Consider the following 26,041-nt stretch of genomic DNA (forward strand, 5'->3'; position numbering starts at 1 on the left):
TCAGACATTTAACCCACTGAGCCACCCAGGCACCCCAAAGTATGAAAATATTTACATATCCTGTCGTGTGATCAGATTTTCACATCATTTGGGTAGAAAGAAAAAAAGGAGATGTGAGATCCCAAAATATGAACCAGGGATCATTGAAGGGAAACATTTCATGTGGAACCCATCATATCCTTCCTGTGACTGATACAGTCAGGGAAAGGACTGCAGCCTATACCCCTAAAGCAGGAGAGCTGGCCTTCATCGGATACATACTAAGTGGTATTTATTCTAGGCACTGTGCTAGGAGCTAAGGATAAGCAAGTTAATCAAAGCGATCCCCCTTACCTTCACAGAGCTTTTGGTCTAGTGTGAGAAAAGTAAAATGATTAAGTGCTAAGACAGAAAGCTATAGAAAGACATCAAAGGCATAAAATGGGATTCTAATTACTCCAGAAAGGTAGGTGTCAGGTAAGACATCCTTGAACCAGCTACCTTCAAGCAGAGACCCTAGGAAGAATTAACAATGTGAAGGGCAAAAAAGAGGAAGAACAGAATGTGCAAAGGTCCTGAGGTGAGAGGAAGCCTGGAACTTTGGTCAGAGTTCACAGTGCATTGGTGGTGATGGGATAGAGTAAAGTAGTAGGAAAGGCAGAGGTCAAATCAGGTAAGCCACTGTAGGATTTTAATCTTTCCAAATGGCACTGAAAAGTCACTGAAGGATTTTAATTTGATAGAGATATGATCTTACCTTCAGTCATTTCATGTGTACAGTAATAGGTGGTGTTACCACTTTCAGGGGTTGAGTTCTGACTCGTAGGCCCCTTTGAAAAATGGCTCAGCCAGGCCCTCCTCAGCATGGGAGTATAGTTTGATACTTTGTTATTTGCTTTAGGGGAAGGATGAAAAGATTGTTTATAAAACTAAGTCCTTCATCTCCCATTTATAGAAAAGAGTACTTTTCTAAATGTAAGAAAAAGCTGATAATCTTTAACTACAATAACACAGATTTATACAAGTGATACTAGAGTCTGTAATTTCTACAGTTGTTATAGGCAGTCAGATCCCAGAAACATAGATTTGTCATTCGTTTTCTTGTTTATGATGCACAATCATTCTTCAAAGCATTCTGTGATTCAAACTTCTAGAAATTATTGTCTGAATGTGCCCTTGCCCTGCTGTTATTTCACTCAACTTGTAGAACTGGCCCGATTTGCTTACTGCAAAGAAAACTTTATTCTGCTGTGGCTTTTTTGGACAATCTTTAAATTAGCCTCCACTGTTCTATTTAAAACCACTGGAGAAAATAATCTGCCATTCATGGCCAACTAGTCCTCAGGTGGAGGGAGTGCTGGCACGGACAGGCTGACTTAAATTCCTCCTAAACCATTATTTGATTGGTAAACTTGGGTACATCAGCTTGCTTGCTTGTTTGCTTTTAAGTATTTCTTCATCGACAATTCTTTGCTTACAAAAGGGGTACAAGAATGTAAAATGGATAGAAGAATGTCTACCTCTTCGAGGTTTTGTGATAATTGACAAAAAATACAGGTAAAGTGCTTTGCATGCAGCTCCCCACATAGAGCTACACAGTTTTACAAACGTATTATTTGCTGCTCCTTTCTTCCCAGGCATATGAAGCACATACTTTTCAATGAAAATTTAGAAGGCAGGCAGATTTTTGAATGGCTCGTTGATTCTCTTTAAGAAGATAGGACATCCCTACATTCAATTCTTGTTACAATTTTTGAAACACTAATGCTTTATATTAACTGAAGTACTCCTAGAATCCTTCTCTTATCCTGGACTTGTCCTGCATAACTTTCAAAGTCTGAAGATGACTTATATGCTCTATTCAGGTGGAGACCTTTTTTTTTTTTTTTTTTTTCCTTTCTTTCTCCCGTGTATCCTCTGTTGACCTCTCATAGATTCCCTATGTTAGAACTTGGGGGGGGATCTGCTTTAAACTCTGAAATGCCGAGTGCTTAGTAGCAGGAATCATATTTTGACATTGAAAACATTTGAAAAAAAGAAGGATTTTATTTCCTAAATATCGAAGGGAAAACGGTTTCACTTATTTGAATGACGACCGGTCCGCTTTCGACGATGGATCCTTTCAGTTTCTGGTGATGAAGATACTGGGGCAGTAAGACTTCACCCAGGGAAGCGGAAAACTGCCCTGTGAGCAGGCTGCGCTCCGAAGGCAGGGGGCGGTCGGCGCTGGAAGCTCCTGGAGATCCAAGGAGAATCGCGCTCCCTTTCCTCCCCTCTTCTAACCGCAACCCGTCCTGTAATTAGCGGAGCGAGTCAATCTGAGCTAGGCAAATCACTGGCTTTTCACGAAATAATTATATTTGTGTTGCTCTCGGACATGTGCACCTCTAAGCCTGAAAACAGAGACAGCTGTTTTTCTTTTTCGTGACCGGGGGCAGGGAGAAAACAGGGGAAGCGACAGTGGTGGAGGGAGAGAAACCAGTACGGGGTGGACGAGAAAAGTGGGAGCGTGGGAAGAGAGTCTGGCACGGACAGTTTCAGCGCGCAGAATGCCCTGTACAGTACGCGATGTGATAACCCTCGGAAGGGGAACAAAATGAGGCTTTTCTCAACTTTCTGAAACAGCCACAGAGCTCCCCAGTGTGTCCCGGCCTCCGCAGCTCCGGGGCCGGGCCGGGAGCGCCCCCACCCCGCGGGGCCGGCCTCCCCTCCGCACCCCGAGCCTGCGGCGCCTGGGCGCGAGCCCGGCACACCCGGCGTCCCCTCGTAGGAGCCTGCGGGGGAAAGGGCGCGACGCGTGGGTCGCGCCGGCCCCTTCGCTGGAGGGACGCCCGACGCTGCCTCCGGGGCGGGGACAGCTCCGGCCACCTTGCGCGATTCCGCCCGGAGCCGGCTGGTTCCGGGGGTGGGGGGTCCGGGCGCGCGGTGCGGGCTAGAGAGGAGCGCGGCCCCGCGTCGCCCGCGGGCTGGGGCAGGTGCGCGGCGCGTCGGCCCGGTGCTCGCGTCCTCCCGCCCCGCGGCCCGGGCGCCGTGCCCGCCCCGCCCCTGCCCCCGCCCCCGCCCGCGGGCCGCCCGGGGCAGGGCCTGCAGCTGCGGCCGGCGAGCGGCGCACCGGGCATGGGCCGGCGGCCGGCGGCGGAGGGCGGCTGAGGGTGCGCGCTCGGCCAGGCGGTGTGCCCGCTCGCAGCGGGGACCGAACCGGCGGCTGCAGAGACCCCGGCCCCGCGGCGGGCGGCGGCTCACGGATCCGCACTGTGCGCGGCCGAGCGCGCGGCGCTGCCTCGGAGCGATGCGCTGAGCTCGCGGAGGGCCGAGCGCGGGGCTCGCCGGCAGCTCGGGGAGCCGACCCCATGGAGCCCGCGGGCGCCGGGAGGAGCCTGCGGGCGCCGCCACCGCCGCCGCCGCTGCTGCTGCTGCTGCTGCTCCTGCAGGTGGCGGGGCCGGCGGGCACCGTGGCTGAGACCCTGCTGGACGCGTCAAGGGCTATGGGCTCCAGCTCCAGCCCGCCGAGCCCCGCGAGCGTGGTGGCTCCCGGAACGACGCCGTTCGAGGAGAGTCGTTTGCCAGTGTTCACCCTGGATTACCCCCACGTGCAGATCCCCTTCGAGATCACCCTGTGGATCCTGCTGGCCTCCCTGGCCAAGATAGGTGAGCGAGCTGGACCCGCGAGCTGGGGTGGAGGCGATCGGAAGGGGACGCCCAGGTGGGTGGGCGTCCGAGTAGGCGAGTTGGCCTCTGGGTGGTGGCCACCTCCCTGCGGATCAGGGCAGGGGCGACAAAGCAGCTTCTGTTCCACAGGGACCCCGGGAGGAACACTTTCATGCTTTGGTTCTTAAGTGGACATTGGCCTTGAAATAGCCCGAAACTATTAGTCCATACAAACTCAGCGATTTGCTGCTTACTTTTGCCTGGGACACCAAGTGGTACAGCCTCCTGCCAAAGTAGAGACCTGTTTACTGAGGGAGGAGGCGAGTTAGCTGAGGTTTATTGGTCTCCCCCACTGGGAGAGAGGCGCGGGCTAGCACAGAGACTAAAATGGTTAAAGCCCTGGATGCTCTGAGAGAGAGGCGCCTTGGCAGTGACCCAGACCCTGCCATGCACCTGACTAATGAGGTGCATGGAAGAGGACCTGGGACGACTGAGTGCCTGCAGCTGCGACAGGAACACCCTGTCTCCTCCCCTCCTTTGGGCTGAGGCTGTCACTATCCAGGAAGCGTTTTCTTAGGTGACTGAGGCCAGTGAAGCAAGATGCATATTTAAAAATAATTAACCCACTTTTTAAACTGTCTCCTTAACTCTCATTTGGAAAGCAGAAGCGCTGAATGTCTTTTCTCATCTGCATTCCCCACGCCCCCGACACGTAAACTTTTGTTGTGCTCATGGTGCTTTATGCTATTTTTGCTTTATATTTTAAATACTTTTTTATTTTAAAATATGTCAACTACTGTCGTCATGATTCAAAAAGTTATTAGGTCAAAAGACACGTATGCATTATTGCATACGTCTTCTGCATTTGTCCTCGGAAAGAGCCTGTGCTGCACCGTGAGGCAGGTCGCCCTAAAGGATGAGCAGACGCCTTGCCTGTCGGCCTTGGGCTTCTTGATTGGTGGGAGAGATGCCATACACACCCGTGACCCTCATACAAGAAAGTGCTAAGTTGTGTGACAAATTCAGAAAAGATAATATGGCAGTGTCGGGAGGCAGAAGTCACTTGTGAAGTCACGATGTGAAGTCACGATGTGAAGTCAGGATGTGAAGGAAGCATTTAAATTGGGCTTTCAAGGATGACCAGGGTAGGGTCAGTCGGAGATGAAAGGGAACAACATTCCAGAGAGGAATGAACAAAGGCACAAATTGGGAGGAAAGCACAAAGCAGGTAGAAGAGATGGTTTGCAGGAGGGTGGAAGTTGTGGGAGGTAAGCCTGATGTCAGATAAAATTAATTAGATTCTATTAATGGTGGCCAAAGGAGGCACATGCTGTTTAGTGACTTTTCAGGCTGCAGTTGCCTGGCTTTGACATTGTTGTACCAGTTCAGTGTTTTAATTCCACCTGAGAAGTGGAAGCAGGGGAAATGGATTTCCCCATCTATCAGGTAGGGTATACACATTTGCAGGTAAACTCCTTGTCTGTAACAATACACTCAGGTGCTGTCTCCTCACATGGTCCTTACAACAACCCTGCCACGCAGGAAGGGCAGATATTAATACCCTCCCCCGCCCTTGATAGAGGTGGAAACTGAAACTCTGGAGAGCTTACAGGAGTTGCCCACAGATATACAAAGTGGGGAGCCAAATGCAGGCTCTGTTCACTCTGTCCCAGCCTCCATTGCTGGAGAGGTGCTTTTGTGCCCTGTTTCCATTACTGCTGCTCGGTTGCTATTTCTATTCAATTACAAGTCTTTGTTTTGTTCTTCACTCCTGATTATTTTAATCTGATTAATTACACTAATAACAGCTGCTGGTAGGCACTTAAGTTCATTACCTCTAATTTTCACAACCATCGTGGGTAGGTCTGATTACCCCATTTCCTATACGAAGAAACAGCAGTGGGGAGGTTACCTTGCTGGTGGGTGGGGAGACAGATTTCCATCCAGGTCTGTCTGATGTCTCATCTTTGTGTCTATCCTGGAGGCTTGTTTTGTTATGGGGATTAAATGACACTACCTATGTATAACATTCTTAGAAAATGCTGGACGTGTGGTAAGCGCTGAATGTTGTCACTAGTAGGCGTGGAAGAGGAGTGAACTGAAGCCTTGGGTAGTGCTCTGGCACTGTGTTTCCTTTTCCACTGCGCTGGGTAACCTCCTGCCTTTCTCTGCTCCTTTAGGCTCAGCCTTTCCCAAGTGTTCCTATTCATGTGTGGGTTGCTCTTTCATACTTGTTGTTTTCTGTCATCATCTATTTATCTCGTTTGACTTTATCCCACTAATTGTGTGGTATTTTATTGAAATGCTTCTATGAGTTCATAGGTGTATTCATCTGCCCATTGGCAGTATTTTTGTTTTATACCCAGATGTATTTATATTCCCTGGCACTTGTTGTTCTGACCTTTCTGCCCCTCCCCCAATTGTAATCTTTACTGGCTACTAAGTCCCCTTTCTTCCTTGCATCTGGGGTGGCACAGAAATGGGAACACAGACAGATGTTCATGTCTCCCAACCAGAAGGGTCTGACCAGAGAGAGACCTCAGTGGAGACTGCCGTTTGTGGGGTAAAGGGTATATATAGTTCCCAGAAGAGAGAGTATAGTTTCAGTCTCCCAAAGCCAGTTTTTGGGGGTCTTTCCTAGGTTCTTCGTGTATATATGTAGTCCAGCCCTGCCTTCCTATTGCAACTCTGCCCTTAGAGAAGCCTGGAAATGCCCAGATATCCACCCCCACGCCCCTCCCCCACCGGCCCTGCACTTTTTGTTGGATTTGAGGAAAACTGTCTTGTATTGTGGGATGCCTTTACAGCCCATTAAACAGTATCTAGTCATTCAAATGCTATCTTAACTTTTGCCCTGGAAAAACTATTATTTGGGGAGACTTATATGACTTAATTTGCTCATATTTTGGGCACGATGATGAATTGAGCTGTGCAGGGAGACTTGAGAGATTACAGATGTGTTAACTCATGCAAAATGCCATGGTTTCTATTTGGAGCACTTTTATGCCATGTACCTGGTGTACCTGAACTTACCTACCCAGAGAACATGGAGAAACATTGCTGGTGATTAATCTAAACAAAGGTAACAGGTTGCCCCAAATGGAGGCTCCTAATAACATTTGTAGGAGGTTTAAATCATGCCTGATGGTGAATTCAGAATTGTTTGCTAGATTGCAGTACAATATAACCTTAGAAATATTGCAGTCAGAAGTGAGCAGGTGCATTTGCGGGAGAGTGTTGAATGATTCAACTTTTCACTCTTTTACCTGATTATTAGGGAAACTCAATTTCTGAATTATTTGGTTAAAAACAAAATCCTCTCATCATGATGATGATGTGAATGTGTATGCAAAGTAGGTTAAATAAATCAAAGAATGTAGGAAACTTATTATACTTTTGAACAGGTGTTAAATTTTGCAGTTTTAGAATTTGTTTTTCACTTAGATCCAAGTTAGCACATGTGAACTTGTATTATTCTTTAATTTTTAAGATCTATATTTGGAATAATTGTTGATTTTTTTAACAGTTATGAAATGCACACCTTGCTTGGTAAATCCTATACACAGCAATGGAGTTCTACAGCTTAGAGTAATAGGTAGCCAAAGAATTAAGAAGAGGAAGAACTTCCAAGAGTGTTCTAAGATTGTCTCCTCTGATTTCCTTGCCCATGAAGTGGATCATTGGATTTGTCCTAAACCAGGTGAACTTGGGCATGTGTTCTACCATTCTTCAGAGTTCAAGGACAGAGTACTGGGTCCCTGCTGTTTAAAGCAACACAACTCGGTTCTCTTGTCCCCTCACCTACCTAGTAGTCTTGTTGAGCTGGCCTGTTTGCCTCTTCAGGTGTCAGCATGAATCCTGCCCTTTTCATCTCCTTTGCCCTTAAACTTGGGGTTAGGATGCAGAATTTTCCACTTCCCTCAACCCCGTTGTCTTGACATTAAATAACTTGTAGTATTATTTTAAGGAAAAGTCAAAGCAGTTTGGTCCCTGAAGGTTTCTCCTCTGGGATCAATTCTGTCCTGATTTGAAATATGAAACCAGATAGTTTCTGCAGTTGTTATCTGTCTGTATTACCTGAGATCTTGATCTCTTAGAAAAACCTATCATTGCCCTTGATCTGTTTCTCTTTGTTGTATTTGTTTTTCCTGAAGTGTATACACCAGCTGGTTGGTCAGTGGATGAAGCTCATGATCTTTCCTTGTTTCTGAACCACATCTTACTTCGAACACACTTGTGGAGCTCAGTCTTCCTGATGGCGTGCGCTTGTTCCTAATAAAGCTAAAAGAAGAATTTTGATTTCTTTTTGTCTGAAAGCTTCCATCTCTCTCCACTTTGGGTTAACCATACATTTCCTGTGTTCTGTGTGAAGGATGACTGCAGCAGCTTGTATTGTTTCTAAGGATCATTCAGGTGCCACCTGGAATCTTATCACTGCACTGTAACGCAGAAATATTTTCATGTCTTTTAAAAGAGTAACAGGTAATTTTTCTTTCTTTACCTTGATCAACAGTCTCCGAAGTTTATCTATTTTATACTTTTTCAAAGAATTAGATTTTGTTTGGTTTCTAGTTTACCAATTTCTTCTCTGTATTACTTAGTTACTCCTACTTTATTGGCATATATATATTTTTTTCATTCCTGAATTGAAAGTTTAGCTCATTAATTATTGAATTTACTTGTTTTCTAATATGTCTATTCCCACCTAACAATGATAATTAATCCCTGAAAAAAACACTTAGAGTTGAAGACATAATATTACTTTCAAAAATTTTAATGACAAATGTTTTTATGAGCTCCTATGTTCTAAAATAGGCATGCCCTTATGCTAAAATGACATCAGTCTTAGTAAAATGCACAAAACTATTTCAGTAGTTTATTTTAGTTATTACAACTCCTAAGAAGCCATTTCTCTTCATCAGTTCCTCCAAAATGTGGCTATTTACTTGTTTTCATTAAATTCAAAGCTGTGATAAACTAACACTCAAGACTGTGTTACAAAGCATAGTCATGATAACTATGTTTATGTAAATTTATCTGTATTGCAAATTATAATAACAATAAAGAGCATGGCAAAGACTAAAGAATTCAGGGAGGTGATGCAAATGGAATTGCACTTTCCTAAGCAACTGCATGAAATCATTACTGCTATTGACAAACCACCTGTATTCTGAAATGAGAACTTAACATATCAGTGATAAAGCTGGAAAGATGACTGAAGTATCTCATCAAGGGCACCCAGCCACTGATTTAAAATCTATAAAATCCAATACAGTCTTTATGAAGTCAAAGAAATGCCTCATGTGCTGAAATAGGAATAGTAAAAGAAACTCTTCTTAAAGATGGTTTCTCATGATCCAAATGGGTATATCTTAGAAGAATGGCAATGTATGTATTTTTTTTAACGTTTATTTATTTTTGAGACAGCATGAGCAGGGGAAAGGCAGAGAGAGAGGAAGATACAGAATGTGAAGCAGGCTCTAGGCTCTGAGCCCTCAGTCCAGAGCCTGACATGGGGCTTGAATTCACAAACCACGAGATCATGATCTGAGCTGAAGTCTGACACTTAACCGACTGAGCCAGCCAGGTACCCCAGCAATATATGTATTTAAGGCTAAAAGTATATTGTTCTGTCCTACTTTCGTTGCATTGTATAGTTTTGATATGTAGAGTTTTCACTATTGTTTCACTATTGTTTAGTATTGTTTAGTATTTTTAAATTCCCTTATGATTTTTTTATTCTAGCCCAATAATTATTTAGAATTATAGTTTTTAGTCAGTAAGCATATTGAGATATGTGGTTATTTTTTATTTATTCATATTTTATTTAATTTTGGTTAGATATGCCTGATAATTGATTTTTGATATTGATTGAGATGTCCTCTGTGGTTTAACATGTGGTCCTTTTTAAACTGCATTTTCCATGCTTGCTTGAAAAAGATTATAGGGGTGCCTAAGTGGCTGAGTCAGTTGAGTGTCCGACTCTTGATTTCAGCTCAGGTGATGATCCCAGGTTCATAGATTGAGACCTATGTTGGCCTCCATGCTAAGCGTGGAGCCTGCTTAAAATTAGCGCTCGCTCTCTCTCTCTCTCTCTCTCCCCCCCATTCCTCCACTCTCTCTGTCTCTCTAATATAAAAAGAAAGAAAAAAAAGATTATATATTCTCTATTTATTGGATGTAGGATTCTATACAGGCACATGTGCACATATGAAGATAACATGCCTCCACACAGAGGATTAGATTACATTTTAATTATGGTGTTCAGATATTTAATAGAATTGCTGAGTTTTGGTTATATTATCTATTAGGTTATGGGGTACATTAAAATCAGTCTCTAAGATTGTGATGCCAATTACTATTTGTAATTTTGTCAGTTTTTGCTTTATATATTTTGATGCCAAGTTATTAGGTTCATACAAGTTTAATATTATATCTTCTGAGTGAATTCTTTAATGATTAAATTATGAGCTTCTTTATTTTCTTTTTTTTTTTTTTTTTTAATTTTTTTTTTTTTTTCAACGTTTTTTATTTATTTTTGGGACAGAGAGAGACAGAGCATGAACAGGGGAGGGGCAGAGAGAGAGGGAGACACAGAATCGGAAACAGGCTCCAGGCTCCGAGCCATCAGCCCAGAGCCTGACGCGGGGCTCGAACTCACGGACCGCGAGATCGTGACCTGGCTGAAGTCGGACGCTTAACCGACTGCGCCACCCAGGCGCCCCTGAGCTTCTTTATTTTCAATAATATTCTTGTGGCTCATAGTCTGTTTTTTCTCTTATTACTATTGCTATTCAAAATAAAACTAGATTTTGCACATGTATTTTTTCTGTATCTGTTTTCACATCTACATTTTCCAGACATATCTTTTCCCTTAACATTGCAATCAAATCAACTAGATAATTGTTCTTCAGATACATTTTGTTAAACTACATACACATTGGGGTACATGTGCCCCTATGAATCAGCACTCCCGTATTCTTTGGATAAATTCTTAGTAGTCCTATTGCTGGGTCATATGGTAGTTCTATTTTTAATTTTTTGAGGAACCTCCACACTGTTTTCCAGAGTGACTGTACCAGTTTGCATTACCACCAACAGTACAAGAGTGCATACACTGTATGTTAGCCAACTTGACAATAAATTATGTTAAAAAAATTTTTTTTAAATAAAGTCCGTACTTAAAGCTCAAAAAAAACCCCTACATATAACTGGATTTTTTAATATTTAATTTAAATTTTAAAAATATTTGTAATTTAAAAAATTGCAGTTACATTTATTGTAAGTTAAGATATATGTGAGCTTATTTTGTTCTTTGTTTATTGTGCTTTTATTTGGTATATTTAATTTTAGTGTCATATTTTGGCCTAGTCAATTTTTTTCATTTATTTTTAACATATTATTATATATCCTGTTTATATTCCTTTTGTGCTTACTTTTCAATTTTAATTTGATTACCCGATTTAACAGGAGCCAGGGCAGACTGCTTTGGCTCACATCCCAGTTACATTTTCCTACATATTTTGTGGTTGTGAGATATTGGGTACATAACTTAAAACTCTCTGGGGTCAGTTGCCTTATTGGTTAAATGGGTATAATGAAAGTACCAGTGTCATAAGCTGCTATAAAAAATAAATTAGTTAATATATGTAAAATCTTAAAACAATTTTTGGAACATGGCAAACAGTATTTACTATTATGTTATTGTTTTATACTGTTCCTTAATAATATTTAAACTTTAAAATTTTTAACTGCTATTTGCCTGTTTCAGAATTGTAATTTTTGGTTTAGAATTCAGACCTGGTTTATATTTAACTTCTTCCAAATTAGACTTTAATTTTTAGACCTGGTTTGTATTTAATTTCTTCCAAATTAGTTTTTAATTTTTATAAGCAGTATTTACATAGATTTGCAAACATGCTTACCAATTTTTTTATTGTTACTTCTTCTCTCTCCCTTCCACATTGTTTTCTTTTTACTGAAGTGTTTTCTTTGATACATACTTCATTCAGGGAGGACCTTTGAATGATAAATTCTCTTGATCTTTAACAATGTCTTTATCTTGATTATTCTCTTGAATGATTATATAACAACATAGGAGTTGGAATTATTATCACTTATCAGTTGGAAAATATTGTTTCATTACTTTCTGTCTGGTTTTGTTGCTAAGGAGATTTATGTTGTTCCTCTCATTTCCCTTTGGATTAATCAGACTTTGCTGTCTGTGTGTATTTAAGATTTTTCATTTGGTTATTTCTGATATTCTGCCGCTTCTTCAGTATGTCTAGGTATCGACTTATTTTATTTTTGTTGCTTGGACTTGTGCTTCCATGTTTCTTAATGCCGTTTGATGTTTTTCATCTCTTTTCTATTTCTTGGTGATTTTATCAGATCTTTTTTTCCAGTACCACATTATACTTTCACAGATTAATCTGTGCCTAACTTACTCATTGGATTTTTCATTTTAATTATATTTTAATTTATGCTGCCTTGGTTCTTTTTCCAGTCTACCTGCATTTTGTTCATACTATTCTACTATTTAATTAACTTATACTCCTCCTTTGGAGTATTTTATTTAAACTGTATTCATTTTATAGTTGTTGTTGTGGTTTTTGTTTTTCCTTTTTTTTTTTAGATTTTCCTGTTAGGGCACTTGGGTGGCTCAGTTGGTTAAGCGTCCAGCTTCAACTTTGGTCGTGATCTCACGGTTTGTGGGTTCGAGCCCTGTGTCAGGCTCTGTGCTGACAGCGCAGAGCCTAGAGCCTGCTTTGGGTTCTGTGTCTCTCTCTCTTTCTCTGTCCCTCTCCTGATCATGCTCTGTCTCTGTCTCTGTCTCTGTCTCTCTCTCAAAAATAAAATAAACATTAAAAAAACTTAAAAAGGTAGATTTTTCTCTTATTTTTAGTTGTTAATTATGTTTATCACATTTACCGATTTTCCCTTTTGGATATTTATTTCCTCATATAGATTATATTTTTTATTGTGAGCTTAGCTTCAGCAGGGGATGTTTACTTGGAAGTGGTTTGTTTCCCTTAAGTTATGAATGGTTCTAACAAAAATGGTTTTGAGTTTTCATGCTGGGACCCAGAATTTCAGTGATTGGTTTTTAGTGCTAGCTTGGTTTTCCTATATTATTCAAGTGGACTTTAAACCTGTGTGTGGGGTCAATCTGGAATTTTATACTTCACAGGTGAATTTTCCCTCTGCCCAAGGCTATAAAGAGTTGATGTATTTCCTTCAATTTTTCCTTGGCTATAGACATCTTTTAGTACGTGTTTATTTGGCACAAAGTAGCTCTCTGAGACTCAGGAATTTATGCATGAATCCTTCCCTGACTGGTCTGACTTCGGATTTCTTGGCCTCATATAGGTGTTCAAATGCTAGGTCCCAGCACGTAGTGCAGGTAACTTGTGTGGAATCCAATCCCCCAGGTTCACTGTGGCTTGAAATCCTACTGATGTCTCTTTCTTGGGCTTCTCTTGTTTCTGGCCTCGGAGACATTTTCCTTTATTTCGGATGTGGCTAGATATTAATCTTCTGTGTTTGAAGTACGAGATGGTTTTATCTGTGTTCACATTGTTGGATGGCTCAGTGACATTTTATATGGCACTTTTAAAAGAAATGCGTGCTATGTAGTGTTAAAAGCCCGTGGGTATGTTCTACCCATAGGATATCATAATGGACTCTCTTCAATGTAAGGTGAATATAATATGTTCTTTTCCTAGTTTTTCTATCTGCAGGATGGGAAGATGTAACTATTCTCCTTTTCTCTTCTATATTTTCATAGTTGGGTAGAAGAGAAATAGTTCAGCAATTGAAAAAGTGTTGGACTTGAGGTTTGGAAAATATGTCCCCAGATCAGAAGCAGGAAGACCCTGTGGCACTTTGAGTTCTGCCATTAACTTTGTTGTATGATCCTCCCAAGACTTGGTTCTCACATTTAATTAGTAGAAGTAGGGATATGTATCTGCCCCACCTGTTTAACATTTCCAAGGGATAATAAGAGATACTGTGTAGGGGAGGAAGTAATTTATAACAAAGATTTTACTTTTATAGCAAAAGAAACTTAAGCCAAGAGAAGCATGTGTTTATTATATTAAAGGGACGTGCAGACATGGGCGTATTGTCATTCTAAATGAGGCGTGCACAATTAGAGGTTACTCTCTTGCAATTACATCTTTTAAATGTGATGAATCATAATTGATGTACTTCCTGCAACAATCCTACACATTGTTCATCACTGTTCCAGGGCTTTCTAATCTTGATTTGTAAAATTCATCCCTTGTTTGAAGATGTATGCATTCCTTTCCCTCTTCAATAACTCCAGGGGAGGTATGGGAATTCCTTTGAAAGCTCTCTGGGTGGTTGTGACATAACCATATTTTTAAAGGTGAGTTTCATGTTAATACTTGGTGTTGGCATACAAAGGCCCACATGTGAAAAACAGAAAAGTCAAATTCACAATTGTCTTTAGAAATTTCAGCGGCAAATGGAACAGATTACACATGCCCAGCCTGCCTGTGAAAGTGCTCTAAAGCAGTTTAAAATTTTTGTTATCCATGGAAAGTTTCTCGTGGAGTCACAAGGCCATGGGACGATTCTTTTGCTGTGTTCCTGTGACTCTGCCACAGGCAATTCTGCTACTCCCTATTACTAAGCTTCTTTCCTAGGGATCCATGGGCTGGGAAACCTGATCAATGTAATGCAGCCGAGCAGAGTCTTTTATTGTGGCATTGGAGGGTGGAGATGGGTGGGCCTACATAATCCCTCTATCACAGGTTTCTTTAATAAAACAATAATAGCCAACCAGGATGAAGCATTATTCCATGCCAGGTATTTGGGCCAAGTGTTTTATACCCATTGTCTCATTTAATCATCACAACAACTCTGGTTGGTAAGCCATCATTATTATCCCCAGTTTTAAAAAATAGATGAGGAAACAGGTTTAGAGAGCTGAGGTAACCTGTCCAGGGTATCACAACTCTTAAGTGGTAGAGGTGGGATCCATGGTCAGCGTACCTCATTGCTCTACTGTGTTTTGTTCCAGAGAAGAGTATTACGTTCTAGGCATCCGTCTGTAGTCTCCAGAGCACCTAGATGTGCCTTTATCTCATACACTCTTAACCTTAATCTTGATGGTCTCAGATTTTCACCGTAAAATCGGACCACGATGATTACATCCTGCCTACTTCACAGGATCTTTGTGTGGACCAACTGAAAGCACATTTGACTCTACAGCTGACATTGGTCGGACCTCGCCGCAACTCTGTAAACTGGTAGGACGGAAGGAGCTCCAGAAGGCAAGGTGGCATAACTCATAAGTGGTGTCAGAGCTAGAACTTGAGTCTGGAATTTCTGAAGCTTGGTCTAACTTTTTCTCCCATGCATAACTTAGAGAATATAGAATTCCAATGCTTTTGATATATATATTTAACATGTTAAGATTCATAGGTTAAAGGTTCAACCCATAACTTGGGCTACCATATACATTTTAATAGGCCAAAGTTCAGCTTCAACAGGTTTACAGGAGACAGGGTGTTAAATGTGTTTCGTGGTGGGGCGCCTGGGTGGCGCAGTCGGTTAAGCGTCCGACTTCAGCCAGGTCACGATCTCGCGGTCCGTGAGTTCGAGCCCTGCGTCAGGCTCTGGGCTGATGGCTCGGAGCCTGGAGCCTGTTTCCGATTCTGTGTCTCCCTCTCTCTCTGCCCCTCCCCCGTTCATGCTTTGTCTCTCTCTGTCCCAAAAATAAATTAAAAAAAAAAAAAAAAAAAGCTCTTTAAATGTGTTTCGTGGTTGCACGTGCATGCACACGTGTTGAACTGCATGCACATGCATGCACACGCAGACACATTTGCACACGTGAACGACATTCATTAGGATGGAAGCTCTGTGCAGGAAGGGATTTTGTCTCTTTGACGTGCTGCCTAGAACAGTGCTTGGCACAGAGCAGGTACTCAATAAATAAGCACTGAGAAAAATAATAAGTAAATAGTAGTTAGAGACACTTTTTGTTTCACCTCAGCTTAATCATGTGGTAATTAAGGTAACTGTGCCTCCTGGTTTGTCCATATCCATGATTTGCGTCCATTATCCGAGAACATATATTAATAGTCTGCCCCTCACTCTCAAATATGCTAGTTCACGTGGTCATTTATGTAGTCACTCTACATACAATGCATATACTATAATTGCACATACTTTGAGTGGTAACTTCCGCCCTGTTGTCCAAAATCTGACCTCTGCCACTTACTAGCTGTGGAGTTTGGGTGAGTTAATAATCCTCTATAACCTCAGTTATTTCATCCATAAAATAGGAGAATGAGAATAGCTTCCTTGTGAGGTTGATGAGAGTGCACGTGGAAAACTTGCCACCTTCAGACCTTGGAAATGTGGTTAGCCCTTGGATAAGAACCGATGTCTTGCTTCCTCCTCCAAAGCATAACGGTATCGCGCCACCAAAGTCAGTTTCGTCCAGTTATTCTGTAGCAAGTTGTTAGATTGTCTGGATGGCCCTGTCTCCTGCTGTTGGTGTTATGCACGGGCTTCTCTCTAAATCATAACCTTGCAGTTTTCAGTGTTGTATAAATGTAAAAAAAAAAAAAAATCATCTGTCTGCTTTTGTAAGTTAATTCGCAATAGAGAAGAAAGGCCACACATCCCCCTTTGTTTGGTGGCAGGTTCCTCTGTCAAAGACTGAAGGGCAAACAGCCAGGTGTAGTAGGTAAGGGGCATAGTAGGTGGGAGGCAGCAGAGAGGGCCTTGCACACAAGGCTTGTGGTCCGGTGAGACGTTCTCTGTAGGAGCTGGCTCTCCCCTAGGCCTTCCTCCTGACACCCTCTGAGCTGCTGGGTCTACTCCGTGTCCTCAGGGTCCCCAGCAATGTCCATTCACACACAAGCAGGGCAAACGTGTTTTTCGGCAGGTCATTCCCAAGTCCCTTTGTACTTTTTTCTTTTTTTAAACTGTGTTCCTTTAGGAATCGAGGCAGGAAGGAGTTGTAAAACAAAGTCCTGCCCAAAGTAATCATGAATATACCATTCATGTCTACCTGTCTTCTTAGGAAAATGGCATCATTCTTTGTGCATCCTCTGTGACCTGTCCGGAAGGATACAAAGATGCTGCCGTGGGCTCAAGGAGCTGATGTCTTTAAGAGAACTAGAAAATATGTGTGTGTGCCTGCGGGAAACAGCTCCCACCCCAGTCTCTCTGGGTCCTGTTGTGCACGGCTTCCTTCCTTTAGCACTTTAGTCACTATCTGACATATGTTTATTTATTTATTAGTCGCCTGTGTGTGCTCACAGTCCCTCCCTCCTCAAGTACAGGCTCCAGGGATGGGGGCCTGTGTCTTTTGTTTTTGTCTACCTCTGCAGGGCTTAGGCGGTTCACAGTCAAAACTCATGATGTCTACATCCTCAGTACTGTTTTCTGTTTTCAGCTGCTTCACATGTATAAGCCTATTTTGATTCTCACAAGAGTCTTCACTTGGCTTTGTTTTACTGCTGACATGTATTCATGTGCTTTCATTCGAAGCGTGGTTCGTGAGTGCTAATGGCTTTGCTAAAGGGATTTGGTTGATAAGATAGCCGATTTATATATGTAATGACTTTACTCCCTCTGCAGTGATTTTTTTTTTTCTTCTTTTTCTTTCCGTTTGGTCTTGATGTCTCAATTTTGTGTTTTGAGGCCACTGAAACCAAGGGAGTTTATTGCTGTTTCTGAATCTGTGAACAAGTATGTATAACTGGCAGGACGCCGGTCTTTTATTTTTCTACTAAATATGTTAGTAGTACTGGTTATTATTTTCCTAAAGTGTAATAATTATGATGATGCTTGGACCATAGAATTCTTAAGAATTGAAATCCCTTTGGTCTTTGCAACGATAAGCAAATCGAAAGACACATGGATGTGCAGAGATCACCGAGTTGGTAATCAGAAGCTGGAGAGGAGGCAAAATGAGCAAAAATATGCTGATTCTGGTAAGTTGAGAAAATAGCATCCTTTTACCAAATAGGGTAGTTTCTTAATTTAGCTTTGGCCACCGGTGTGCACGCAGATCCCCTCCGTGTATATAACCAGTGACTGGAGTTAAGTGTTAGCGACCACTTAATTGAAAAATGCAATTAGGCAGCAATTACTGGCAATTGTGGGTTCCTCTACTATACTTTGATCTATTTATTTTAAGCAAGTGGTACGTTTGTTTAGAAGGCAGGCTCTCAGAGGAATAAAAGCCAAACGGAACATAAAACTCCAACACAAGGTGGTTGAGTGGGTGCGGTAGGCTCTCTGGATAACCGTGCATAACTTAATGATGGGTGGGCAAACAACACAACCAAAAATTGGCATAAATCATTTACTAACACACGGGTTGAAAGAATGACAAATCTTGGGCTTTAACATCTAGCTGGGGCAGTAGGAAAAAAATTGCTTTCAGCTATTGGCCTGCATGGCAAGTCTTGCCTCTCTCTAGGTTAGAGTACACTAGGGTCCCTGTCACCACTCCTGGGTCTTGGATCCCGGTGCCCCCTCCCTGTGCCTCTTCCTCCCAGCCAGATTTGCAGAAAGTCTATTCAGATACAGTTGGCAAACCTAACTACTCCCTGGATACTGTCATTCCCCCTACATAATGCCTATACCCGGGAGAGTTTTTTCCCCTCAGAAAGATCTCTTTCAGTCTACCCCTTCCTTTTCCGAACCCCTTCCTCGAAGGGTGTTACTGCAGTGGAGAAAGAAGAAGAAGAAAAAGGGGTGGGCCAAGAGCCACAAGGGGGTAGAACTTGGTAACGTTAAAGATACTTAGAATATGGGGCTGTCGAATCCGCTTCAGAGCTGTAAAATCTGAACCTGCAGTCCTGACAGATGCAGGACAAGTTCTGTGACGACTTTATGTGTACTTCATGAGAAACATGAGTCGAAGACTCTGCCAAATAAGAATTCTTGGCGTGTCCGAGGGCTGCTCTGAGCATTTTAACAGCGTGGATCTTGTTTCCCACCTGGCGATATTAGAAATTCCCCTGGCATCTGTGGATTACTTTACTTGGCATAGGGAGGCACATATTTCACACCCAGATGTAAAATATGTGAAAATTCTTGGGACACTGGCCAGTGTCATTGTTATTTCCTGGTGCAGAGTTGCTGCCTTGGTGGGCGGTAAGGACGCACCCAAATCAGTTATAATTTCTGGGCCATGTGGATGGTGTGGTATGACTACTCCATCTTGGTTGCACTGTGCTCATGGAACGTTTTGCAAAATTCATAGGACCCAATCTGAGCATGCTGATAGCAAGAACTGAACATCTTCGGAATTCATTTCCCTGGCCTAGCCTACCTGTAGCTTCAAAAAGGAGACTGTGGGGGCACCTGGTTGGTTAAGCTTCCGGCTCTTGATTTCAGCTTATGTCACAATTTCAGGGTTCGTGGGATCAAGCCCTGTGTTGGGCTCCATGCTGTCAGCTTGGGATTCTCTCTATCTCTTTGCCCCTCCCCTGCTTGTGCATTCTCTCTCTCAAAATAAATATGAAAAAAAAAAAAAAGAAAAAAAGGAGTGTGACCCGTTAACAGAGTAATCTAAGATTGGCCTCTGCAGTAGGAAGTAACCAAGATGGTAAACTATGTAATTGGTTTGATCCTCTGAAAGCCATTGAGTGGTAAGCAACCTAACATAAAATTGAAAACCGCAAATAACTCAAATAAAAAGCAAGAAGTATTATTTACAGAAAAGCACAGTGTTCATTTATTTATTTCTCCTTTCTTCGCTGGCTTTCCTCACTCTCCGAGCATAGTTTCTTTCTTATCTTGGAAAGGAAGAAATTGATTTGCTTTTGGCAAGATAACTATGCAAAATAATTATGATGTATGTCCTTTACATAGATGCTAATAAGCTAGTCTCTTGCATGACCGTCTCCTTCAGAATTCCTAGAAAAATAGTGAGCTTTTCTGTCACAGAAGCTGCCTTCGAGCAGCCAGGGCACGCGATTGTCACTTCATTAGAATAGATTTTATAGAGGTATTGGAAGACTGGAGATACGCTGTAACGCACAAGCTGAGGAGCCGTATCAACAGAGTCATTAACTTTGCACAGTGCTTCGTGTGCTCGCCACTGTGGCCCAGCCTCTTTTACAGCCAGGAGAACTTTCTTTGTGATCGGCCTGCCCAAAATTGATTTGGGCTGCCAAGCCTGGAGAGACTCTGGCCCTTTTTGCTTGGTCTCCGGGCCCTGGAGAGCCAAGGGATTCAGTGCCAGGAAGATCTTCCCAGGCCACCTGGTTCCCGCTCAGCCCAGCACATATTTCCTCCCAGACACCTTCATGTGTGGAACCAAAAACTTCTCTATCATTTGAAGGGATAGCTTGCTGTTGTTTCAATTTGTGACTTTCCTTGAAATCCAGAGACCTATATAGTCTTTTATTTTTTCCACGTCGGACTTCCGAGAGCAGCACCTCCAGCCGCATCTGCCTTGGGCCCCAGTAAATGTGTCTTCTGTGTGACATAAAACTCTCAGCATCGGATGCAGTGTCTTTTGTAAAGCAAGGCAAACCACAGGGCTTAGGGATGACTTCACACATGTATCTCCATGTGTTACACACACCACACACACACACAACTTTTAAGTCTGTCATGAGCAATCACAGGTAGCCAGGTAAAAACTAAATATGAGATTTCTGCTCATGAATATTTGCATACTCGACACAGCAAAAATACTTTTCTGACCCACTGGTTATAGGCTAACTCTCTGGGCCCAACTTCTTGTAGAAAGAAAAATCTAACTAACACTGAGAATTGATCTTAATCTTGCTGATGGCCCAGGAATGCAAATAATGGGTCTGAGACTAAAGAAAAGGCCTTAATTCAGGTGATAATGAGGCAAGAGCACAAGTCACTTCTTGTGCTCAGCCCTGGCTCAGGGGTCAGATTAGGATTCAGTGGAGGAGAAAGTCCCAGCCCGCAATGTATGCCTCAGCATACACTGAGGGAAGTTCTCTCAGCCTGCAGAAGTCACCAACTCCAAGTGTGGCACTTAGGACCTTTCAGGGAGCTCGCCCTATTGACAGAAACCAGCCATGGGGCCCGGTGAGAAGAGGGAGGTACCCCACCCCCTGAGTTGCTGAGCACTGGTCACTTGCTTAAGAGATGGGAAGCCAGTCCCATAAGCCATGGAATCTGAGTGCTGAGTTGTGTTCTCATTGCTGCAGTTCCGATTTGAAGTCAGGAATCTAAAAAGAAGACTGAAGAGAAAGACAATGTAAGGTTTCTCGCCCCAGTCTCCATTGCAGTCTTTTTTTTTTTTTAATTAGAGGACAAGTGGGGAAGAGGGGCAGAGGGAGAGAGAGAATCTTAAGCAGGCCCCATGTGCGCAGGAATCATGCACGTGGGACCCTGGGATCATGATCTGAGCTGAATGAAATCAAGAGTTGGACACTCAACCGACTGAACCATCCAGGTGCCCCTCCATTGCAGTCTGAGTAGCCTCTGAAGATAGGCTTTTGGACCTGCTGTCTAGACGGACAGCACACAGTGTGGCCTAGTAGTGCATATGCATGCTGTGTGGGCTGGATGGGTGGGGATGCCCAGCGTGAGGGAGGCTGGCAGGCAAGCTGGAGAGCCAGCACTCGCTCTGACTAGAGGAATCCCCTGCCCAGTTCCAGCTCATTGCCACCTTGCACAGACTGGGGGACAGAGGGCCCAGTCTGCTGATTTTTCAAGATAAACTAAACAGAGGAATTTGTATGTGGAAACTCTCATTTACGAGAGATTAGCTCGATATTCAGAAATACAATGAGCAAAACCAAATCGGTCTATAGGCCACGATGGCCCATGAGCTGCCAGTTTGTAACCTCTGGCCCAGCCTTTTTCACGTTGCAGGAAATTTTGCTTCCAGTATTTATACCTGCTTATATTTAAGGGAGGTGAGTCTACTGATTGGGATTCTTATGCACTCAGGATCCGCTGGAATTTATCAAGTTAATAATAGTCAAAATGAATACCGTCCTCAGAATATGGTTGTGTTACCAAAAGAGAAATAAGTAAAAATGGTGACATCCCCTTACCATTGATAAAAATGGGGAGGCTGTCATGGAATCCCTAAGTAAAAGGCATTCCCGTTTTACACCTTGAGTAAGGAGCGCAGGCGTGAGAAGCAGTGTTGGGAGGGATGCCAGGCTGCCGGCACGTCCCTCTCACCCTGCCTCTGACATTTAGTTATGTCACACAGCAACTTCATTATCTGTGAAAGGTAAACTCTATGGATACATCAAATGTCATCCCGACCATTGTTAAAACAATGAAAGTGTTACTTACCTTCCCCCAAATGTCTCTGTTTTGCCAATTTAAATAAGGCTATCTGGTCTTAGGGTCTCAGTGGATGATGAGGTCCCATATAAGAGGCACTTTCCTTTAAAAATATGTCTGTGAACAAGATCGGTGAATTTAACAGTTTTAACGATAATAAAGACAACAATTCTTGTGCTCTTGTTCACTGAGCATCATTTACAATAAACCCATAGGAGTATTGCTGTAATTGACATATGTGCTGTGGTAGATTGGGATAGCATGTTAGCGTGTTATACTTTGGTCAGCCATCTCCTTTTGATATTTTGCTATGAGTGTTTTTGTAAAAATTAGTTATTTTTCCCTTTGCATCGCAGAAAATCCTGATTTTTTTGCTTGCTATTTTTGGACAGCCCATGCTTTGCACATTTTATGGTTCTTGGTCATTTCACCACAAACATGATTGCCACAAACATTTTGCTATATATCTAGTTGGGTGTAAGGCAATTTTGCTGCAAAAGAGAAAATCACAGAAGATAACAGGGACGTTCATGTTTAATGGACATAACAAAACATGAAAAAATTAATAGAAGTGCCATTAGGATATTTGTAATAAAAGATCAAGCCATGAAAAGTGAAACAGGGACATGTAAAAGGACATAAATAAACATGAAAAATACAGTAAAATTCATTGTTAATGTCTTCCTTCATTTAGAGAAGTGTCAGTTTTCCAAAGACTAGGATACACATTTGTAACGGAGCTTCGTACTGCACTTTGAAAGGCTTCTACACTGCTGTTCATCCTTGACATATTGTCACATGTCTGCTCATAGACGTTCTGGAGTTCTATGGGAAATGTACAAGACATAGTGTTGCTGTAATGCATTTGTAACTGAGCTTTGTTATCATTGTAACTGATATTTTCTAGTAGAGTATAGTATGCAATACAGCTTTGGACTGTCTTATTTCACACTTCCAGTAAGTTTGGTTACCATCTCTTCTATCAAGTCGATTTAGAAGTTATCGCCTGCTATTTTAATACTACCCTGTCTGTTCATCACCGTATAGAACATTATGAGGTCTAGCCAATAGTTATATAATGTAACAATGGGAACTGTCAATGGAGAAATGAAACCAAACTGTCAATCAGTCATTCTATCTTTTAGAGCAGAAGTCCTTTTGGTCGATTAGTTGTGCGGTGAAAATGTTTGCGAGTGGAAATGCTGTGGCAGAGACGTACACAGTGAAAATACCCAGACATGCTTTATTTCACCACGCTGAGGGTTGCCTTCAGCTGATGGTAGTTGTTTTGGGTTATGTGCATGGTGCCAGTGCCTATCAGCAGAGATCAGTTTCAGCTACATCTTTTCACACTTGTTTGCTGAGCAGGGTTTATGTAGCTATTACCAATATTTCATTTTTCTGTGCCATAATTACTTCATAAGAATGAGTAGGAAAGTGAAAAATGAAAGTGAAGATGTATTTTCTATTGTGGTAAAATAGATGCCACATAAAATTTACTATATTAACCCTTTCAAGTGCAATTCAGTGACATTAGGTCAAGTCACCATGTTGTGCAACCATCACCACTGGCCATCTCCAGAACTTTCCCGTCTTCCTAAACAGAAACTCTGCCCATTAAACACTAATTCCCTGTCCTATATCCTCTGTCCTCCCAGATCCTGGGAGCCTTTATTCTACTTTCTGTCTCAGCGAATTTGACTACTCTAGGGACTTCATGTAAGGGGAATCATACAGTGTGTGTTCTTTTGTGTCTGGTGGAAGTGAAGATTTTAAGGAGGAACAGCATAACTCTTACAACCTTAAGGAAATTGAGTTGAAGGTAGAACTCACCATTGGTGATGAAAGCATAAACCTTTAGGGTAATCAGATATAAACCAGTTGGCTAGGTGTTCCGCTGGTAAATAAAATAACAAAACTAAAGATTAAAGAAAATGATAGAAAACCTGGAACTAAGAATGTGGGTGCGGACTGTGATAAAAGGCGAAGTCCATGATCTGATCTTTGTTTTCAAGTGCTTGACCCCCAGCGACAGCATGCTTATCTGGTTGTCACTGCATGCTTGTCCAGAGGCATGGAGTAAAACCCCTAAAGGAGCACATCCAGATCAAAGGGAAGGTGAAGCGCTTTTCTCTTTATTGTCATTTTTTTCAAATGTTTATTTATTTCAGAGAGAGAGAGAGAGAGAGCAAGTTGGGGAGGGGCAGAGAGAGGGGGACAGAGGATCTGACGCGGGCTCTGTGCCAGCTGACGGATGCTCAATGGACTAAGCCATCCAGATGCCCCTCTTTACTGCCATTTTGGTCCACCTGCTACAACCTATGAGATAATGGGAGGGCAAAATTGAGTAAAACTCGCTACCACCCTGGGAACCTGCTCTAGGGGGTGAAACAGACCCTCAGGTGGGTCTGTGAACTGTAGTGCAGTAAGTAGTCTGTTAACAACATCTGCACAGTGTGACTGTGGACAGAGAGCCATGTGGGTACTCACTGCCCTTTGAAACATTTTGTAAATGTCTTCCAATGAAGAGCATGCCTTTTTCTTCATATCATTGCCTGTGTTGGGTGTTACTACTTGCCACTACCTTGAGGTGAATCCAAACTGCGGATGACAAGCCCTAGGACACATTACTGTCACCCTCTCTTGGTTTTCTTGCAGCGCCTCCTATGGGCCACACTTGGTGCCCACACTATTGAGTTTTGCACATGCCATTCCCTCTGCTCAGAAGCCCCTCCCATGCCTCTTGGCTTTGACAGTTCCTACCACTGTTTCCTTAATGAGCCCTTCTCCAATGGGGCAGACAAGATTAAAGACCCTGCAGTGGTTCCACTGTGACTTACATTTCCCTTTCCGTAACAAGCATGGCATTTATAACCACTTCTTTTGCGTCCTTTGTCCCTGTAGATGGTAAACTTCATGGAGACAAAGACATCTCCATCTTGGTTATTGCGATGTCTCTAGTGCTATGCACGCTTCATGATGGTGAGTGCTTGGAAATGCTTGTGGGTCAATAAATGAAAGAATAAGTAATCATATGAGTTATTTATCAGTTTTTAGGAAGGAAGAATATTTTCTTTGCAATGATTTTCCCATAGCATACATGGTTTCCACCTAATGATTTATAGTCTATTCAGTCATTTCCCAAACGTATGTGTCTTGAGCACCAACTTTGGGGTTTTTTTAAGTGAACAGGCCAACCTTTCTGCCAACTAGGCACTTTTTTTGCAGGGTAATTAAAACTTGGCATTTGGAATCAGATGATCTTTATCAAGTTCAGAAAGTTCCTTCTATTAGTAGTTTGCAGAGGGTCTTTATCATAAGCAGATGTTGAATTTTTGCTAAACACTTTTTCTGCATCAGTTGGTATAATCATGTAATTTTTCTTCTTTAGTCTCTTGATATGATGTGTTACACTGATTGGATTTTGAATATTAAGGCACATTTGCCTCCCTGAAATAAGTAAGCCTCCTTTGGTCAAAAGACAATATATGAGTCTTTTTATATATTGCTGAATTCTTTGATAATATTTTGATAAGGATTTTTGCATTTATACCATAATCCCGCATTCAATTTCAGCATCACCAAGGAATTCTTGGATACCAGCTAGGTATCCTACAACTCAATTATGACACTATCTACTGGGAAGCAACGTCAGGTTAGGGCTCAGTCCCACAAGACTGCTCTCTTATCAAATAAAGGTTTTAGGGGCTCTGTAAACCAGAAAAAGGGTTGAAGAACAAATATGTATTTATTATTATAAATTACAATATCACAATGCTCATAAAGGATATTGATCTGTTGCCTTAGTTTTTGTACTCTTTGTTTGGTTTTGATACTAGGGTCTAGTAGTTTCAGAAGTCAACTGAAATGTTCCCTCTTCTTCCAGTTTTTGGAAACAATTATGTAGAATTGGTATTATTTTGTAGAATTCACTAATACGACCATCTGGGCTAAAGAGTTTATTTTTTTAAGAGTTTTAAATCATAAGTTCAGTTTTGTTTTTGTTTTTATTTTTTACTAGTTGTAGGGCTATATAAATTATCTCCATGTGAGGTAAATTATGGTTGTTTGTGTGTTTTGAGGCATCAGCCTATTTCATCCAGGATGTGAAATGTGTATGTAAATCTGT

The 26,041-nt window shown here is 42.2% G+C and overlaps 1 protein-coding gene across 1 annotated transcript in view; it reads left to right on the forward strand.

Moving 5' to 3' along the window:
- Positions 1–2,907: 2,907 nt before the first annotated feature.
- SLC9A2 (solute carrier family 9 member A2) overlaps positions 2,908–26,041 on the forward strand; it is a 100,827-nt gene continuing 77,693 nt past the window's right edge. Inside the window, exon 1 of the mRNA XM_060609748.3 lies at positions 2,908–3,627. Within this exon, the coding sequence (XP_060465731.3) occupies positions 3,330–3,627 (298 nt within the window). The 5' untranslated portion in view covers positions 2,908–3,329. The remainder of the gene's footprint in view (positions 3,628–26,041) is intronic.

The sequence above is a fragment of the Panthera onca genome, chromosome A3 (assembly GCF_046562875.1).
Source record: "Panthera onca isolate mPanOnc1 chromosome A3, mPanOnc1 haplotype 2, whole genome shotgun sequence".
NCBI classification, from domain to species: domain Eukaryota; kingdom Metazoa; phylum Chordata; class Mammalia; order Carnivora; family Felidae; genus Panthera; species Panthera onca.